Consider the following 21,204-nt stretch of genomic DNA (forward strand, 5'->3'; position numbering starts at 1 on the left):
TGTTTTGCAGGCTGTGCTCTTTAAATTTACATCATCATGTGAATCCCTCAGCAGAAGCCCTACACTGTTGTACAGTACATAAGTAGGAAGTCCAGACAGTCCTGTGCGTACATTCCATAGTACGCTAAGCTATTGGCATAGCGCTTTACAGAATGTACGTATAGAAGCAGGGGACTCCAGTTGACCACCCGACTCCTTTGTCCTGTACAATACTACAATTTTCCATCCAGAGAAACCACCTACCCCCACGCTACACCACTGGTTGCTGTATATGTTTCTGTTAAACCCCTATAATCAAGTGAAGCTAGCATCAAGCTGGAAATGTACTGGAAATGAAATTATTTTATGTTTGTTTTTTAAGAAAACTTTATAAAAACTTTGTACAATCTGCCTATTTAATTCTTTTTTTCCCTCAAACATTTTGAACATATGAACATCCTACAGTCCCATACAACACAAGAGGTAAACCTCAATAGAAGCAAACCAGGAAACCAGGAGGAGGGAAGGGAAGGGTCTGGGATCCTGGGGTAACAAGAACCCAAAGTCACACTATTGTGACATAAGATTAGTGCTGTCAATCAGGATCTAACTACGTTGTGAGTCCAAAGCATCCTCTCAGTTTATTGACCAGGTAAGAAAGGAGCAGTTAACGGGGTATTCCAGGCAAAAACTTTTTTATATATCAACTGGCTCCAGAAAGTTAAACAGATTTGTAAATTACTTCTATTAAAAAATCTTAATCCTTTCAGTACTTATGAGCTTCTGAAGTTAAGGTTGTTCTTTTCTGTCTAAATCCTCTCTGAGGACACCTGTCTCGGGAAACACCCAGTTTAGAAGAGGTTTGCTATGGGGATTGCTATGGGGATTTGCTTCTAAACTGGGCATTTCCCGAGACAGGTGTCATCAGAGAGGATTTAGACAGAAAAGAACAACCTTAACTTCAGAAGCTCAAAAGTACTGAAAGGATTAAGATTTTTTAATAGAAGTAATTTACAAATCTGTTTAACTTTCTGGAGCCAATTGATATATATTAAAAAAGTTTTTGCCTGGAATACCCCTTTAACCCTTTAGCGACCCCGCATCACATCGCGTCGGTCCCGGCGCTCATCAACGGCCGGGACTCGCAGCTAATACCACACATCGCCGATGTGTGGTATTAACCCTTTAGAAGCGGCGGTCAAAGCTGACCGCCGCTTCTAAAGCGAAAGTGAAAGTATCCCGGCTGTTCGGGACCACCGCGGTGAAATCGCGGCGTCCCGAACAGGTTGCAGGACACCGGGAGGGCCCTTACCTGCCTCCTCGGTGTCCGATCAACAAATGACTGCTCCGTTCCTGAGATCCAGGCAGGAGCAGTCAAGCGCCGATAACGCTGATCACAGGCGTGTTAATACACGCCAGTGATCAGCATAGGAGATCAGTGTGTGCAGTGTTATAGGTCCCTATGGGACCTATAACACTGCAAAAAAAATGTTTAAAAAAAGTGTTAATAAAGGTCATTTGACCCCTTCCCTAATAAAAGTTTGAATCACCTCCCTTTTCCCATAAAAAAAATAAAACAGTGTAAGTAAAAATAAACATATGTGGTATCTCCGCGTGCGTAAATGTCCGAACTATAAAAATATATCATTAATTAAACTGCACGGTCAATGGCGTACGCGCAAAAACATTCCAAAGTCCTAAAAAGCGTATTTTGGTCACTTTTTATACCATTAAAAAATTAATAAAAAGTGATCAAAACAAAAATCATACCGATAAAAACTTCAGATTACGGCACAAAAAATTAGTCCTCATACTGCCCTCTACGTGGAAAAATAAAAAAGTTATAGGGGTCAGAAGAGGACATTTTTAAAAGTATACATTTTCCTGCATGTAGTTATGATTTTTTCCAGAAGTACGACAAAATCAAACCTATATAAGTAGGGTATCATTGTAACCGTATGGACCTAAAGAATAATGATAAGGTGTCATTTTTAATGAAATATGCACTGCGTTGAAACAGAAGCCCCCAAAAGTTACAAAATGGCGTTTTTTCTTCGATTTTGTCGCACAATGATTTTTTTTTCCGTTTCGTCCTGAATTTTTGGGTAAAATGACTGATGTCACTGCAAAGCAGAATTGGTGACGCAAAAAATAAGCCATAATATGGATTTTTAGGTGGAAAATTGAAAGGGTTATGATTTTTAAAAGGTAAGGAGGAAAAAACGAAAATGCAAAAACGGAAAAACCCTAAGTCCTTAAGGGGTTAACCCACTACCTCTGGAGCAAGGAAGACTCTATCCAGAAAATAAATACAAGTTTCTCAAGGAGAAGACGAATAGAGTGGGGTGGACCAGGTATCCAGCAATGGAGCATGGAGTTTCTTGCTGCAGCAGATATTTAAACACAAGTCGTTTCTTATGGATCAATATCACAGAGGATGGTAGAATACCAAACACACAAGCAAACACATATACCTGTTGAACATGTCTATGCCTAATTTTCCATGTAACATAGGATAAGTCTATGCCTGATTGTCTATGCAATTTAGGTTCTCATAAGATTACTTTGTACACATGTGATGTTCTACTTTTACTATAAATATTTGTAAAGTTTTAGTATTTCTTTATGCCATGACTAAGGACCCAGTGTGGTCCGAAATGTGTCTGCATTACTTGTTCCATATGTGAATGTGATCCAGTAAAGAACTCGTGCTTTTACTGCAACCTTGATACCGGACATTGTTTGTACTTACATCTTGTGGTGATTGGAGACGCTGCTGGTCAAGTCCGAACACAGGTGCAGTTAGTGGAGGTGGGAGCGGTGGACTTTGTTTTCTTGCCTAAAGGTGTGTGGGTTTCGCTTAGGCCTATCTACGAAAGAGGTGAGTTTACACAGTACTCTAGTCTGCCAAAGTTGAAATATTGGTAGTGGGCTACCCCCATGGAAACCAGGATTTTGGGCAAATTTCAGAAGTAGGGAGTTGTGAGAGCTTCAAGAGAGGAAGCGCCTACCCTTAATTTAGGCTTTCAGGGCAGTACAAAATAAGGGGTTAGGCTATGCTCCCACATCGGAATTTCCGCACGGAATTCTTCACGTAAATTCCGCTGCAGCAGAGTCCCGTTGTCCTGTGCACACAGCGGAAACTTCCGTGCCAGGAATTCGGAATTTACCTGTACATTCTTTCTGCAGACTAAACGTGGAATGCATAGACAGCGCATTATGCCTGCGCCTGCAGTCTGCAGTGTGTCCGCACCAGCATGTGAACATAGCCTTACTCTTGACATAAATAGGCAAGGCTGTATATGTAGAATGCAATAAGTGCACCAGTGTCTAGAGTAAACTGTTAGTGTAGGGAAATGTTCATGTATACAGAGGAATGTGTGATCCAGTCGTCTACAATCTGTAATTGGGCCGCTAGATTATAGATGAAGAGATCTGGAAAATGAATCCCTCTGTTAGACTTGTGTTGCTGTAGAATGTGCAGGGCTATTCTTGATCTACGGTTATTCCAGATAGATCTGTGGAACAGGCAGTTCTATTGGGAGAGATTTATCAAAACCTGTCTAGAAGAAAAGTTGCTGAGTTGCCATAGCAACCAATCAGATCGCTTCTTTCATTTTTAACAAGGCCTCTGCAAAATGAAAGAAGCAATCTTTCATTGGTTGTTATAGGCAACTCAGCAACTTTTCCTCTGGACAGGTTTTGATTTGTTTTTATGGATTGTAAAATATATAGCATTTTGGGAAATATAACTAGCTACAAAAGGTTTGTTTTATCCATGAAAGAGAGTCAAGGTTGGGAGTCAAGGTACTTCAATTGTGAGGGCCATCTGGTAATAGTTATGCCTAAATAAGGGAGTGAACCTAGCATTCCAATAAAAGTCATAGGCTACCGCCCAGGGCAGCCGTGCAGGGCCCCTCAGATTTGTCTTTGTTAGTCATGTAGCCTGACAGCCATGGCATCATGGGGCTGGGCCTAATAAAAGTCAAAGAAAAAGATGACAAACACCTCCCAGATCTCAGCAGATGCAAAAAGGTCCGATTGAGTACGGGGATGTTTGACTGTGGTGATATCATATGTGGTTCATCGTGGTATATGGATGTTTGCAAGCAATGGGTCTATCTTGTTACCCCATACAAAAAACCTGTTACTGAGGGTGTCTACACTCCACTTGGCCAATCCCTGTAAATATGTGTGAAGAAGTGTTTTGGCGTTTAAATAAGCAGTCTTAGCAGCCTCGCTCCTAATTCATAACTAAAGTCTAGGAGTCTATAGAAGATCAGCGTTAAACTCATCAAAGTGTTTTGTAAATGCCTTCCTCCTATGGATTAGGTAGGAGGTACTATGGCCCCACATCGCTGCCTTTGATGTGGCCTAGTGGGTGATTTCAAACAGTTTGATGTACTCAGAAGCTACTAGAACCTCCAGTTACGGCATCCGTAGTACACAGGCTTGACCTATCAACATCTGAGCATGTGTTGGCTCTAATGTCATCTCCTACGAGGAGGGTATGAATAGGTTTTTGGAGAAAAAAGTTTAGTAAGGGGAAAAAGAAGTCTGTTTTTCCATGCGGTGAATAGACTCTCCGGGTGTTTTGAAGCATAAATATTAAAGAGTACTGGTCATCAAACCATATTTTCTAAACTAACTCAGATTATATTCCCTCGCTACTACTAACACTCTACTGCCCTTAAATTTTTTTTCCAAGCTTTAAAAAGCTCTGTATCATACCTTTCCCCTTGCTCACATTGTGTGAGCTCCCGGCAGGAGAAAGTGGGCATTTCCCAGCAGGCGCGATGTCACTAAAGCCTGTGAGAGCCGTGCCTCGTAATGCACCACATGCACTTCCTGAGTTTGTACTCCTGCCAGCCAGGGAGGAAACCAAACAGAACAGAGAACAGAACATAGCTTAGTGGCTGTTTTTCCAGTCACATTAAAAACATGTAAAGGTTGAGAATTTTAACAGCAAGTAAATAGCAAAGTGTCTTATAGTTACATAAGGAACAACCTATCAAAAGCTTAGTTTGGTAACAGGTACCTGTTACGCCGAGCGCTCCGGGTCCCCGCTCCTCCCCGGAGCGCTCACAGCGTTCTCCTATTCGCAGCGCCCCGGTCAGACCTGCCGACCGGGTGCGCTGCGATAATGTTCCCAGCCGGGATGCGATTCGCGATGCGGGACGCGCCCGCTCGCGATGCGCATCCCGACTCGCTTACCAGACCCGTTCCCCGTCTGTGCTGTCCCGGCGCGCGCGGCCCCGCTCCTTAGGGCGCGCGTGCCGGGTCTTTGCGATTTAAAGGGCCGGTGCGCCACTGATTGGCACATGAGGTTTTAATCAGTACCTTCACCTGTGCACTTCCCTACTTATACCTCACTTCCCCTGCACTCCCTTGCCGGATCTTGTTGCCATTGTGCCAGTGAAAGCGTTTCCTTGTGTGTTCCTAGCCTGTGTTCCAGACCTCCTGCCGTTGCCCCTGACTACGATCCTTGCTGCCTGCCCTGACCTTCTGCTACGTCCAACCTTGCTCTTGTCTACTCCCTTGTACCGCGCTTATCTCAGCAGTCAGAGAGGTTGAGCCATTGCCGGTGGATACGACCTGGTTGCTACCGCCGCTGCAAGACCATCCCGCTTTGCGGCGGGCTCTGGTGAATACCAGTAGCAACTTAGAACCGGTCCACCGACACGGTCCACGCCAATCCCTCTCTGGCACAGAGGATCCACCTCCAGCCAGCCGAATCGTGACAGTACCCTTTAAGAAATGTATACAGAACATGTAAGATTGTGACCTCCAAGTATAGGAATCTACCATGCGGGTCAGTGTGAGTGTCATGGATAGTGTAAGACAGTGCACTGCCGAAGAGAATTGCCACCACCCTAGTCTTTGACGTTTAAGAAGCCAAAAAACACTTAATCCAGAGTGCCTTCAATGTATCCTCCCCATCCACTATCTAATGTGTCTCCTGCAGAAAGACTATATGGGGCTTGAGCCTGTTTAAATGAAAACTGTCACCAAACTCCCCCCGCACTAACCAGAGGTACTGGCTGTTAGTGCCGAGGACGCTGATCAATATGATGCTTACCATGCCCGGATCCGTAGAGCCGTTCGCCTGATATCTTCATTTTTCAAGTTATGAAAATCATCTTCTAACTGGCACGGGCGGGGATTCTGCTTTCATCTGGCACTGTGATGTCACCGCCGTTCTGCCTGCAGCACCGCCCAGCTTATGCATATTCATACCCTCCCTCCGCATCTCCCTCTCCTCCCCGCTCTGTATGTGACTCCAGGTGGAATTATGGGCATGTGGGGGTTATTTATGTGTTATGGGGGTGTGATGTCAGCTCTCTGCGTCACACGCTTCCCCAATTACCAACGTGAATGCACAATGACAAATCCCCTTACGTTTTACTAATCCTCTCAATTAAAACCTGCCAATCAAACACCATGATTACCGTGATGTGCTAGCTTTGATACCCAGCATAATAATGTAATTTTATAATCTTTATAATCTTAGATCACATATAGTATGTTTGTTTTAATCCCTGAATAAACTGTTTATAAGCATATATAGGTAATAAAACACTGTAAAAGTCACAAAGTCAAGGTGAGTATTATTAATACAGTCCATAAAAAAAGACAAGTCAGCACTGCCATGTACCCAAGCAGAGATTTAAAGGGGTACTCTGCCCCTAGACATCTTATCCCCTAACCATGCCCCCTTCCATAGACTTGCATTGAGGGGGCATGGCCGTGACGTCACAAGCGTCCACCCCATATCGCCAGTTATCTGGCATGGAGCGAAATTCGCTCCGTGCACTGGATGTCTGGGGTGCCGCAGCAGAGATCGCAGGGGTCTCCAGTGGCGGCGATCAGACATCTTATCCCCTATCCTTTGGATAGGGGATGAGATATCTAGGGGTGGAGTACCCCTTTAAACATCCACAGCTTGCTCACCTTTAACCCTCAGCCTTGCTGTAATCTCCATGGTGCTCAATCCATAACAAACACATCCAAAATTGCAAGTGAAAAGATTGATAGATGACACTCACTTGTTCTCGGCAATAGAAGCGTTTATTAAAACAGTCACATGTTTCTGAGATATAATGCTAAGTACTGGATAAATGGATTAGTACTGTATTAGAAAAAATCATATCTTCCTCCAATAACCCTAAAAAAAAATGTGCAAAAGTTGGGGCTACCGGCCCCATCGCTGTACCACCAAAATGTTATGTTTCAAAACAAAATGCAACATATCACAGATATAATTAATGTATTGTTCATCATATTTTTGGGATGCAACCAGCTGACGCCAGACAGCCTGTACAACCGGATTGTGTGGGATGTGGGTGTACAGGCTCTCCACGTCGATGCTGGCTAAAGAAAAGTGTGACTGCCATCCACAATCTTGTATTATCTGTAATACATACTTAGTGTGATGGGATAATTTGGTTTAACAATGGTCTCAGTATCCAATCTAAATATGGAGACAAGGGTTCCGTAAAGGAACCCCTGCCCGCCACTATGGGAAGTCCCGGAGGTGTTTTTAGATTTTTATGAATTTTTGGTACCCAGTACCAATATGGCCTTTTAGAAAATGATCCATAAACCTAGATTAAAAAATTCCCAGTTCTACACCTTGTCTTAAAAGCGTTCTCACTAAATTTTGATGATGAAAAGTGGGATCTTTAGATAACTTAGCATAGGTTTTTGTATCCGATAGTTGTGTCTTTCTGCCCCTTTTGATTAGTACTTTTTTGACAAGAGGACAATATCCTCCCTTGTCTGCAGGCCTCACAATTGTATTCTCTTGAGAGGAAAGCCAATTTAATGCTTATTCTTCACCTTTTAAAGGAGGTATACCTCCTTTAAAAAGTATACAATTGCCTTCTATGTCCTCACTCTGATCTTCAGGACAATCTAACAATAATCTCAACATCTCCTTATAGGTCTCATTAAATGCTGGATTAATGCAAAAGCCTAGCAGACCCAAGTTCATAGGTTTATCCCCTCTAGGTATTTCTAACTGGCTACTGCCTTGCACAGTATTAGTAGAGTAGTAGTAGATCTGTGAGATTCACGACATTGGTTACTGTAGAATTAAGAGGAACAGGTACGGGTACACCTATGTTTTCCAGGTGACCTGCTTCCTCTTGGTACCACCTTGTTTTCTTATAATTCCAATGGAAACCTACCAGAGGGAGGGAGGCACTTTACAGTGGTTTTAAAATAATTCAGTATACTCTGCACATACTTACAGGACTGCAGCCTCAATCATATCATAATTCATGTGGAGTATTTTCACCATCATATCTATTTTACACATCATTGTGCAGATACACCATTTTTTATTTTTATTTGAGTTGGTTCTTTATAATTTTAAGTGAAAACGAAGTTAAAGGGGTACTACAGTGGAAAAAAAAGCCAAATCAAATGTTGACAGACAGTTATACAGATTTGTAAATTTCTTCTATTTAAAAATCTTGATTCTTCCAGTACTTATCAGTTGCTGTATGATCCAGAGGAAGTTGTGTAGTTCTTTCCTGTCTGCAACAAAAAGACCCCAGGGTGGGTTAGGGTAATAATCACCAAAAAAACACCTTTGACCCTGGGAAACCCAGGGTCACTGATACCCTTATTAAATCCCACCCCTAAAACTTAACTTTTATTTTTATTCAAATTAGAATTAAATAATGAGTGTATATTAAATGATGAGTGTGTTCACTTAAAATCACGGGTTGGTGTGCTTTATCATAGTATTTGGATTATATACAGTTAGCCACTGTGTATGTATCAAGTATCCCAGGTGGGCTGCATTACCACCGTAGATAGCACACCAACTCCCGCTAGTTAAAATGCTGTAAATGCCCCCTCTACATGTTTCACTACATCTGTAGCGTCTTCAGGATGCCCATTTTTCCCTCCTGAAGATGCTACAGATGTAGTGAAACATGTAGAGGGGGCATTTACAGCATTTTAACTAGCGGGAGTTGGTGTGCTATCTACGGTGGTACTGCAGCCCACCTGGGATACTTGATACATACACAGTGGCTAACTGTATATAATCCGAATACTATGATAAAGCACACCAACCCGTGATTTTAAGTGAAGACACTCATCATTTAATATACACTCATTATTTAATTCTAATTTGAATACAAATAAAAGTTAAGTTTTAGGGGTGGGATTTAATAAGGGTATCAGTGACTCTGGGTTTCCCAGGGTCAAAGGTGTTCTTTCCTGTCTGACCACAGTGCTGTCTGCTGCCACCTCTGTCCATGTCAGGAACTGTCCAGAGCAGGAGAGGTTTGCTATGGGGATTTGCTTCTACTCTGGACAATTCCTGACACAGAGGTGTCAGCAGAGAGCACTGTAGTCAGACTGGAAAGAACTACACAACATCCTTTGGAGTATATAGCAGCTATAAGTACTGGAAGGCTAAAGATATTTAACCCCTTAAGGATTTAGGGATTTTTAATTTTTGCATTTTTTTTTCTCCTCACATGCTAAAAATCCTAACGCTTTCAGTTTTCCACCTACAGACCTATATGAGGGCTTGTTTTTTGCACTATCAATTTTAATTTGTAATGCCATTAGTTATTTCACCACAAAATCTACGCAAAAACAAAAAAAATTGTTGTGGGACAAAATTTAACCCCCCCCCCCCTCACCATTTTGTAATTGTTAGTGGCTTCCATGTCTACACAGTGAAATTTTCAGTAAAAAATGACACCTTATCTTTATTTAGAAGAAGGTTCAGAAGATTAAAATGATACCCAACTTAGGGTTTGATTTTGTTTTACTTCTGTCAAAAAAATTATAACTTTTTGTACAAAAATTTGTAGATTTAAATTGTCCTCTTCTGACCCCTATAACTTTTTTTATTTTTCCATAAACAGGCATGTATTAGGGCTCATTTTTGCATTGTGATCTGTGATTTGGTTAATTTTTTGCGCTGTGATCTGTGATTTTAAGTGACCAAAAATATGCAATTTAGGACTTTGGTATTTTTTTTATGTATGCACCATTGACCATGCGGTTTAACCCCTTGAGGACCAAGCCTATTTTGACCTTAAGGACCAGGCCAATTTTCGTTTTTGCACTTTCGTTTTTTCCACCTCCCCTTCTAAAAATCATAACGCTTTCAATTTTGCACCTACAGACCCATATAAGGACTTGTTTTTTGCATCGCCAATTGTACTTTGTAATGACATCACTTATTTTATAACATAATCTGTGGCGAAGAAAAAAAAAAACTTACTTGTGGGATGAAATAAAAAAACAAAACACTATTTGGTAACTTTTTGGGGCTTCCGTTTCTACGCAGTGCACTTTTCTCTAAAAATGACACATTCTCTTTATTCTGTATGTCCATACAGTTACATGGATACCCAATTCATGTAGGTTTTATTTTTATTTTACTACTTTAAAACAACTTATAACTACATGCACCAAAATGAATATGTTTACAATTGTCATCTTCTGACCCCTATAACTTTTTTATTTTTCCACATACAGGGCTATATGTACGCCATCGACCATGCGGTTTAACTACCCTTATATTTTAATAGTTCGGACCCGTCAGTCATCCTTTTTCCAATTTTTTGCCCCCCCCCCCCAGACCTTTCAGTCCCCTAGCCCCAGACCCCTAAGTCCTTCTTTACTGTTTCGTCCTCCCAGATCGCTCTGTCCCTTTCACCCCCCCAGACATCCTCCTTTACACTTTCATAACCCCATCCCACCCCTCTGTTTCCTTCTCCCTCCCCCAAACCTCAGTCATCCTCCTTCATACGTTTTTATCCCCCAGACATCTCCCCCCGCAGACCTCTCTGCACCCTTCTGGAGCTGGCATCAGCATGAGGAGAACATATGGTGGCAGAATGGGACAGCCTGGAGCTGGCAGCAGCATGAGGAGAACATATGGTGGCAGGACTTTAACAGGAACAAAATGGTACACCACGTAGATGTACGTACGTTGTATGCACTTCTGAGGGGAGTACAATGTGCTCTACTATGCTTAAAACAGTATTTGTCTAGAACAGCAGCAGGTGTGTACTTTTGGTTTGCCTTTCACAGTAACTAGGCCCTTAAGACTTTGACAGGAAAAAAATGGTACACCACCTATGTACGCACAGGTTGCACTTAATAGAGGACAATACGCTCCACTACTCAACCAGTATTAGGCATTAATAGCAGATGATTATGGCTTTTAGTGCTCTGCTCGCCCTAGCTGGCTGGCTACTATTAGCTTTTCAGTTGTTGTACACACCAGTGCTGCAGCACACAGTCGCTGTGTACTACACCCAAAATCACACTTTTTCTCTCAATCTCTCTCCCTTTCCTATCAGTGCTTCTAGGCTGGATTTTTCTGCTTGACGTGAATCACTGCTGTAGAAATGCATTTCTGTGCAACACACACTGCTCTCTGTCCCTCTCTCTATGCAATAGAATGCCGAAGTGAGTGGCTGTAATATGGCTGCTGATTATATAGGGCTGTGACATCACCGGGGTGGCTGGCTGCATGTTATTCAGGGTCATCCCGCCTACCCTTGCTCCCGCTTTTCCAGTATTTCCCCATGTCCTGACATGTCGAGCCGCCATCTTAGATGCCCTGGAGCCTGAACCGCACTATATGGAGTTTATTGAAGCGATTTGTGCGATCGAATCATAGCGATATTCGCAATTGTTGCGAAGCTAATTTTTCCTGAAATTCGTAACTAATTTGGATTTGTCAGATTCAATTTGCTCATCCCTAATCATCAGTATCAGAAGCACCATTAACCCCCCCAATTATCATCACCATTATTATTTCCTCTCCTCCCAACCCATTATCATCAGTATCACAAGCACCATTAACCCCCCCGCCCCCAATCATCATCATCATCATCATCATCACCATTCCCTCTCCCCCAGGCCCATGGCAAACCCCTTATATAGGCTCTCACCCAACCTACCCTCCTTCCCATCATTGTGTGACTCACAACGTGTGACGAGCGTTGTGGATGAGCCTTGTGAACGGCGGGCAGGTTGACAAGCCACGTGAACGGCGGGTGGGCGGTCACACGGCTGCTCCTGCTCCTCTATGGCGGAAAGCATTCTACGTCGTGGGCGGGACAGCCACAGGTGACGTAATGCTCCCAACTTGCAATCTCTGCAAATCTGCAAGTAGAATGAGGGGGTGGGGGTGTGAGAGGGATTGGGGGACGATTTGGTGCCAGAGGAAAGAAAAATAAATAAATGCGTGCCATGATTGCGGAAAAGAAAAATCGAGGCCAAAATCATGGGGCTCACCGGGCACACCGGGTACACTAGTGTGTCGGGGCACCGTAGTTGGGAATCACTGCTGTATACCCTTCGTCCCCAACAGGTTAATCAACGTTATATTTTTATAGTTCGGACATTTATGCACGCGGCAATACCACGTGTGTTTATGTTTATTTTTGTTTACATTTAATTTTTTATGGAAAAGGGGGGTGATTTAAACTTTTATTAGGAAAGGGGTTAATTCACATTTATTAAGTTTTTTTTAAACTTTTTTTTTACACTATTGGATTGCATACACTTTTCAATGCTATGCCAAAGCATTCATAAGTGTTATCAATGTTCTTTTGCTCCAGCCTGCCATGGATGGATGGAGCGATAGGTCACCAATTGGACGGTGAGGAGGCAGGTAAGGGCCCTCCTGCCGTCCTCTCAGCGGATCGGGAGACAACGTTTTTTTAGTGGTGGTCCAGATCAGCTCCGCTGAACTGCCAGGACTGTTTTACTTTCATTTTAGGTAGAGAGATAGAGAAAGGTGTTCCCCTCAATAACGGCGCTGGTCCATGGACAGATGTATATGCATTTATTGAAACATAAGGAGCAACGCGTTTCGACCCCGGACAGGGGTCTTCATCAGGCATGATGAAGACCCCTGTCCGGGGTCGAAACACGTTGCTCCTTATGTTTCAATGAATGCATATACATCTATCCATGGACCAGCGCCGTTATTGAGGGGAACCAGTGGCGTTGCTAGGGTTGGTGTCACCCGGTGCGGTAGAAAATGGTGTCACCCCATACCTAACCCCCCCCCCATAAAAGTTTTTAGCCTGTTGTGACGGATGCCACTGGTGTAGCGCATTGTGAAAAATTCCAGTATAATAATTAAATATACCAATTGCCACAGAATGGAAAAGCGCTAAAAAGGTTTTCACCATTTAAAACTACAACTCCCAGAATTACTTAAATGGGTACTCCGCTGGAAATTATTTTCTTTTGAATCAACTGGTGCCAGGAAGTTAAAATCTGAATCCTTCAAGTAAGTAATTTACAAACCTGTTTAACTTTCTGGCACCAGTTGATTCAAAAGAAAATGTTTTGCAGCGGAGTACCCCTTTAAGCAGTGGTGAGGTTATGCTGGGAGTTAAGTTTCACTCATCTAACTGCAGAACTTACAAGTGACTATAGCTCTGATAGGACATAATGAGGAGAATACACAATGATATCAGTGACTACAGGTGACGTCTTCTCTATAGTGAGGAGAATACACAATGATATCAGTGACTACAGGTGACGTCTTCTCTATAGTGAGGAGAATACACAATGATATCAGTGACTACAGGTGACGTCTTCTCTATAGTGAGGAGAATACACAATGATATCAGTGACTACAGGTGACGTCTTCTCTATAGTGAGGAGAATACACAATGATATCAGTGACTACAGGTGACGTCTTCTCTATAGCGAGGAGAATACACAATAATATCAGTGACTACAGGTGACATCTCTATAGTGAGGAGAATACACAATATCAGTGACTACAGGTGACGTCTTCTCTATAGTGAGGACAATACACAATAATATCAGTGACTACAGGTGACATCTCTATAGTGAGGAGAATACACAATGATATCAGTGACTACAGGTGACGTCTTCTCTATAGTCTTTCCTTATCTAATTCAGATGGAACATACCACCGGGTCCAGCTAAATGTTCTCTCTGCAGAATGTGACGCCCAGATGTCTCCTCACTATGTCAGCGCATTCTGATCCTCTATATGAAAATAATAATTATTATTATAAACCTGCCAGACACTGTATCCTCTAAATATAATAAACTAGTATACACTAGGGCTGCACGATATATCGCAAAAACAATCGAATCGCAATTTTTGCCATATATCGATATGGCCCCCGGGAAAATTTGCGATTATCTGCCCGGGCGGATCCCGTGTGTGGCTGCAGCACGGGCCGGCCAGGGCAGATAAAAACAAATTTAAATATTAAAAGTCTGTGTTTCCCAACCGGGGTGCCTCCAGCTGTTATGAAACTACAACTCCCAGCATGCCCGGACAGCCAAAAGCTGTCCGGGCATGCTGGGAGTTGTAGTTTCACAACAGCTGGAGGCACCCTGGTAGAGAAACACTGATCTAAGTAAAGGGCGCAGGGATAAAAAATTATTAAAACATTATGCTCACCTCTTCCCGGTCCCTGCATCTGTACACCTCCGTGCGGTCCCGGTGTCTCTATACAAGCTGTAGGACCTTTACCTTTAGCCAGTCACTGGCCGCAGCGGTGTCACATGTCAAGCCAGTGATTGGCTGAAAGGTAAAAGTCCTCAAAGGTCTGCAAACACACACAAACCTAGGGGAATATGTGACAAGGGGTGGAGGGGGCAGAATGTGACAAGAGGGGGAATATGTAACAAGGGGGGGGGATATGTAACAAGGGGGGGGAATATGTATCAAGGGGGGGGGGATATGTAAAAAGGGAGGGCAGAATGTGACAAGGGGGGGGAATATGTAACAAGGGGGGGATATGTAACAAGGGGGGAGGAATATGTAACAAGGGGGGGCAGGGGGAATATGTGACAAGGGGGAGGGGGAATATGTGACAAGGGGGGGAGGGGGAATATGTGACAAGGGGGGAGGGGGAATATGTGACAAGGGGGGAGGGGGAATATGTGACAAGGGGGGGAGGGGGAATATGTGAAAAGGGGGAGGGGGAATATGTGACAAGGGGGGGGAGGGGGAATATGTAACAAGGGGGAGCAGAATGTGACAAGAGGGGGAGGGGCAGAATGTGACAATTGGGGCAGAATGTGACAAGAGGGGGGAGATGTGAGATGTGAAATGGGCGGTGGGCATAAAATGGGTGAATAGTTGTAAAATTGAGGAGATTGGACATGACATAAGGGGGATTTCACTATTTATTTATTACATTGCATCACATATCGAAATCACAATATTTAGGCCCATAATCGCAATCGCACATTTTTCTCATATCGTGCAGCCCTAGTATACACTACACTCTATGAATATAAACCTCACACACCGTGCCCCCAGCAGTAGCACCCCCATCATCCACCAGCTGATGCTATTACCACAGAACAGGGGGGTAGGGGGAATGGGGGGGCGGGGGGTGCCCTGGCAACACCCCCCAGCAGTAGCACCCCATCATCCACCAACACCCCCCCCCCATTCCCCCTTATGGTAATAGAATCAGCTTCTGGATTATGGGGGTGCTACTGCTGGGGGAGGGTGCTGGTGGATGATGGGGGTGTTACTGCTGGGGGGTGCTACTGCTGGGGGGGTGCTGGTTGATGATAGGAGTGCTACTGCTGGGGGAGGGGGGGCGGGTGCTGGTGCATGATGGTGGTGCTATTAATGGGGGGGGGGTGCTGGTGGATGATGGGGTGCAGCCTCATCATCCACCAGCAACACCTCCCCCCAGAAATAGCACCCCCATCATCCACCATGACCAGCAACACCTCCCCCCAGAAATAGCACCCCCATCATCAACCAGCACCCCCCCCCCCCTGCTGGATGATGGTGGTGCTACTGCTGGGGGGTGCTGGTGTATGATGGGGTGCAGCCTCATCATCCACCAGCAACACCTCCCCCCCCCAGAAATAGCACCCCCATCATAAACCAGCACCCCCCACCCAGCTGGATGATGGTGTGCAGCCTCCTCATCCACCAGCAACACCTCCCCCCCCCCCAGAAATAGCACCCCCATCATCCACCAGCAATAGCACCCCCCTCATCCACCAGCACCCCCCCCCTTCTGGATGATGGTGGTGCTACTGCTGGGGGGGGGGTGCTGGTGTATGATGGGGTGCAGCCTCATTATCCACCAGCAATACCTCCCCCCCCAGAAATAGCACCCCCATCATAAACCAGCACCCCCCACCCAGCTGGATGATGGTGATGCTACTGCTGGGGGGTCCTGGTGGATGATGGGGTGCAGCCTCCCCCCCCCCCCCCAGAAATAGTACCCCCATCATCCACCAGCACCCCACCCCCCTGCTGGATGATGGTGGTGCTACTGTGGGGGTGATGGTGGATGATGGGGGTGCTATTTCTGGGGGGGGGGGGGAGGTGTTGCTGGTGGATGAGGAGGCTGCACCCCATCATCCACCAGCACCCCCCAGCAGTAGCACCACCATCATCCAGCAGGGGGGGTGCTGGTGGATGATGGGGGTGCTACTGCTGGGGGGTGCTGGTGGATGATGGGGTGCAGCCTCCTCATCCACCAGCAACACCTCTCCCCAGAAATAGCACCCCCATCATCCACCAGCACCCCCACCCACCTGGATGATGGTGTGCAGACTCATAATCCACTAGCAACAACCCCCCCCCCTCCCCAGAACTCCCACAGCACCCCTTTTTTCTCTGTACCTGGCTGGCTCGGCTGCTCCAACTGTCCCTGGGCTCACTAGTGTGGGCCTGATCAGTGCGGACGGCGCGTGATGTTAGCGCCGTCCATCTAGCTCCGCCCGCCGACGTCCCATCACAAGCCGGGACGTGTGCCTCCGGGGGGGGGGGGGGGCAGGGGGGGGGGGGGAGTGCTGTCAGCGCTAGCTGAGGACAGGGGGGGGGGGGTGCTGTCAGCGGTAACTGAGGACCGGTGGGGGGGGGTGCTGTCAGCGGTAACTGAGGACCGGGGGGGGGGGGGTGGGGGGAATGCTGTCAGCGGTAACTGAGGACCGGGGGGGGGGCAGGGTGCTGTCAGCGGTAACTGAGGACGAGGGGGGGGGGTGCTGGCAGAGTGGTGTCACCCCATCAGCCTGGTGTCACCCGGTGCGGTCCGCACCCCCCGCACCCCGGTCACAACGCCACTGAGGGGAACACCTTTCTCTATCTCTCTACCTATTCTTCGCTACCGGTGAGACTGTGGGAAGTTCCTCGTGGCAGCTGTCCGGCTCGCTACTGTAGGTGTTGTGCTCTAAGCGCAACACCCAAGGGTAAGGACCCATTTTTCTCTTCACCCCGCTTTTTCCTACCTAGACGGTTTTCACTAGGGGCGCACTTCTTGTTGCTTTTTTTGTCTCTTTACTTTCATTTTAGACACTGCAATCAACTTTGATTACGGCTTCTAAGGGTTTAATGCTTAGATGTTTTGCATTAGATATGGGTCCCAGCAGTCCCGCTAGGACCACCATGCTATAACACGGGCTAAGCCACTGAGCTTGCGTCATAGAAGGGAAGCGGGCGCAAGGTGTACAGGTACACCCTGTGTCCTTAAGGAGTTAAATAGAAGTAAAAATCTGTTTAACTTTCTGGCACCAGTTGATTTGAAAACATTTGTTTTCACTGGTGTACCCCTTTATATTTTAGGGGACCAACAATATAGGGGTCTTTGTGCCCTGGCTGTGGCCCTAGGTTTTTGTGAATAATAAATATCACCTAATGGGGTATGGAGGACACAATATATAAAACAAAAAGTAAAATTAGCAAAAGTTAAATATCAGAATCTGTTAAGGAGGACAAACATTATATCTGGTAGTAGAGAAATGTAATCTACAGAACTGTTTATTATTTTTTGCTGATTTTTTAAGAGTTAAGAGTATTTGTTAATAAAAATATAAGTGAATAGGGAATCTCACATATTTCCAGTTCTCAATTGTCAGGAGTGTCATCTGTTTGCTATATGTAAATTAATCCCAGTAGAATTCAGTAAATCCATGGGAGAATTGTTTGACATTATATATATAAATCTTCAGAATTAATGAATACACTTATCTGAAAAATATTTCTGTTCATGTACAATATATTAGCTAGGACAGCTCTAGTAGTGGTAAGACAGAACACAGAATATAATAAGGAATGATATATCTATAGGATTCAGGCACCTACAATATAATCTAATGTTTCTCCAGATGATTATGTGATGTCTTTATTAACTGTGTCTTGCTTTGTATTTTGTGTTTAATAGTCGATTTTTTTAAAATATTTTACATTTTTTATGTATTTTTGTTCGTGTATCTTTTTTCTTTTATTTCTTTATTAAAGATTTTGAAATATTAATGAACATAAAATTATTTTTGACTACACGAGGCAAGAGTTATTTTGATAAGTGTATATAAAGAGCAATAATGTGAAATACCTATTGAAAAATTATTTTCCAATATTAATAAGTTAAAAAATAGAAAGTAAGGGTTAGTCATTCAGGTCAGCTAGTTCAATTCATTAGGCTCATGGCTGGGCTGAGATATTTGGTCATGATATTGGGAAAGAAATGCACCCCATATATGCTAAGCGAGTAGGCACACAGTGCACCATTGTATAGTGCTTCCCTAAAGCAATATAATGGCTCTGATTTACTAAGAGTGTTAAAAACACAGTCAGGGTTACAGATTTCAATGGAGTATATACTCCATTGAAATCTGTAACCCTGACAGTGTTTTTAAAGCACATCATGTTATTGGTTTGTTTTTCTCACATTTAGCAAAATGTTAACAAAGAAACAATAAAGATACACATTTTAACATTTATAGGGTTCCCAAGTTCTGGGAAATCAGTCTCATGAAGGCGTAAGCCTAAATGGGAAATTTTATATTCATCAAATTCTGGTGCAATGCGCCAGAATCTGGTGCACGACCCAAGAAAACGTGTTGGGTTTACAATAGTAAATCAGAGCCATTGTCCTCTATATTCAATGCATTGTAAAAAAACATTTGTGATACCGCATGTTATCTGTCTAATTCTTCGGTGAAGTCACAGCAGTTGACCTCATTGTGGCACACTTTTGATATCACATAAGATGCCGGTTACTTACCTGGCTGATGCCTAATTGTAGTTTTACATTGTGATGTTACAGCAGCTTATTGGGGAAAAAAAACTCACTTGTGATGTTACAGCAGCTCATCTCACTAAAACACACTTGTGATGTCACAGTACCTTACCTAACTGGAACAGATATGACATCACACAAGTTATCTGACAAAAACCCATTTGCGCTATCACAGAAACCAACAGAAATCCACGTGTGAGAACATATCTGACTGAAACCCTCTTGTGGTATCACAGTAACTTACCCAGTGCAAAATATAAAAAGATTTTCCTGACATATACCTGAAAGTAAAGAGGAAAATTAAAAATAAACACAGTTTTAATACGATTACTTAAAAGTTATAAATTTGTACAATGACAGGGTAAAATAAAATGCAAGGGAAACAGATACCAGACTTTGGGGCTATACTAACCTTTTTAATATAAACTTAGCATCGTATTAAATTATTTGTGTGATTATTATTGTACATTAAATTATATTTCAGTAACAATTTGAATGATGTGTTTTAACATTTTATATTTATTTTAAGGTCTGTTCATGAAACAAGAAGCACGGCATGAGTATGCTGAACAGCACAAAACCTTCTTACTTTGTACTCTCGGGTCTCACTGATGATCCTAAACTCCAGATTTTTCTGTTTTCCTTGTTTTTAACATTTTACATTGTCACATTGGTGGCTAACATTGGCATCATGGTAACAATAAGAGGAGACTCTCGACTTCAAACTCCAATGTACTTTTTCATAAATAACCTTTCTTTTTTAGACCTGTGCTACTCTACCATCATAACACCAAAGACCTTAGCTACTTTCCTTTCAGTAACAAAGACTATTTCATTTGGTGAATGTATAATGCAAATGTATCTGTTTGGTGCCTCTGTTAGCCTGGAGTGTTTTTTGCTAGGGATAATGGCTTATGATCGCTATGTTGCAATCTGCAACCCACTTTTGTATACGATAGTAATGAAGAAAAGCTTCTGCAGGCGGCTTCTGGGCTTAGCTTACCTTGGGGGTTACGTTAATGCTTCCATTCATACATCATGTACTTTCCAATTACCTTTCTGCAGAAACAATAAAATAGACCACTTCTACTGTGATGTGCCACCTCTTTTAAAGCTCTCTTGTGTTGATACTACAGTAAATGAGCTTGTGATGTTCATTTTTGGAGGTCTTGCTGAAATAAGCTCACTGACAACTATTGTGGTGTCCTATAGCTATATTATTTCAAGTATATTGAACATTAATTCCCTAAAGGGCAGGAAGAAAGCATTCTCTACCTGTACATCCCAACTAATGACTGTTGGCCTATTCTACAGTACCATTGTCTTTATGTATCTACGGCCTTCCTCTAGCTATGCCATGAGCCAAGACAGAATTGCCTCTGTGTTCTATACTGTTATTATTCCCATGCTTAACCCATTAATTTATAGTTTAAGAAATAAGGACGTTACAAGAGCATTTAGGACAATCATAGAAAAATATAGACTTAAGTTGCTGTTGTTATAGTACAGTGGTCCCTCAAGTTACAATATTATTTGGTTTTAGGATGAACAATGCAAAATAACACCATAAATCTATAAAAAATAAAAAATAAAAATAGTGATGGGATCTGAAGTGAGTAATATACAGGGTGGGCCATTTATATGGATACACCTTAATAAAACGGGAATGGTTGATGATATTAACTTCCTGTTTGTGGCACATTAGTATATGTGAGGGGTGAAACTTTTCAAGATGTGTGGTGACCATGGCGGCCATTTTAAAGTCGGCCATTTTAAATCCAACTTTTGTTTTTTTTCAATAGGAAGAGGGTCATGTGACACATCACACTTATTGGGAATTTCACAAGGAAAACAATGATGTGCTTGGTTTTAACGTAACTTTATTCTTTCATGTGTTATTTACAAGTTTCTGACCACTTATAAACTGTGTTCAATGTGCTGCCCATTGTGTTGGATTGTCAATGCAACCCTCTTTTCCCACTCATCACACACTGATAGCAACACCGCAGGAGAAATGCTAGCACAGGCTTCCAGTATCCGTAGTTTCAGGTGCTGCACATCTAGAATATTCACAGCATAGACAATTGCCTTCAGATGACCCCAAAGATAAGTCTAATGGGGGCAGATCGGGAGACCTTGGGGGCCATTCAACTGGAACACGATGACCAATCCACTTTCC

General features: G+C 43.5%; 1 protein-coding gene across 1 annotated transcript in view; it reads left to right on the top strand.

Moving 5' to 3' along the window:
• The window catches only part of LOC130357393 (olfactory receptor 1020-like), a 25,619-nt gene extending 5,090 nt beyond the window's left edge, over positions 1-20,529 (top strand). The window contains exon 2 of the mRNA XM_056560085.1: positions 19,555-20,529. Coding sequence (XP_056416060.1) covers positions 19,582-20,529 — 948 coding nt within the window. The 5' untranslated portion in view covers positions 19,555-19,581. The remainder of the gene's footprint in view (positions 1-19,554) is intronic.
• The last annotated feature ends 675 nt before the right edge of the window (positions 20,530-21,204 follow it).

This window comes from Hyla sarda, chromosome 2, assembly GCF_029499605.1.
Source record: "Hyla sarda isolate aHylSar1 chromosome 2, aHylSar1.hap1, whole genome shotgun sequence".
Taxonomy (NCBI): Eukaryota; Metazoa; Chordata; class Amphibia; order Anura; family Hylidae; genus Hyla; species Hyla sarda.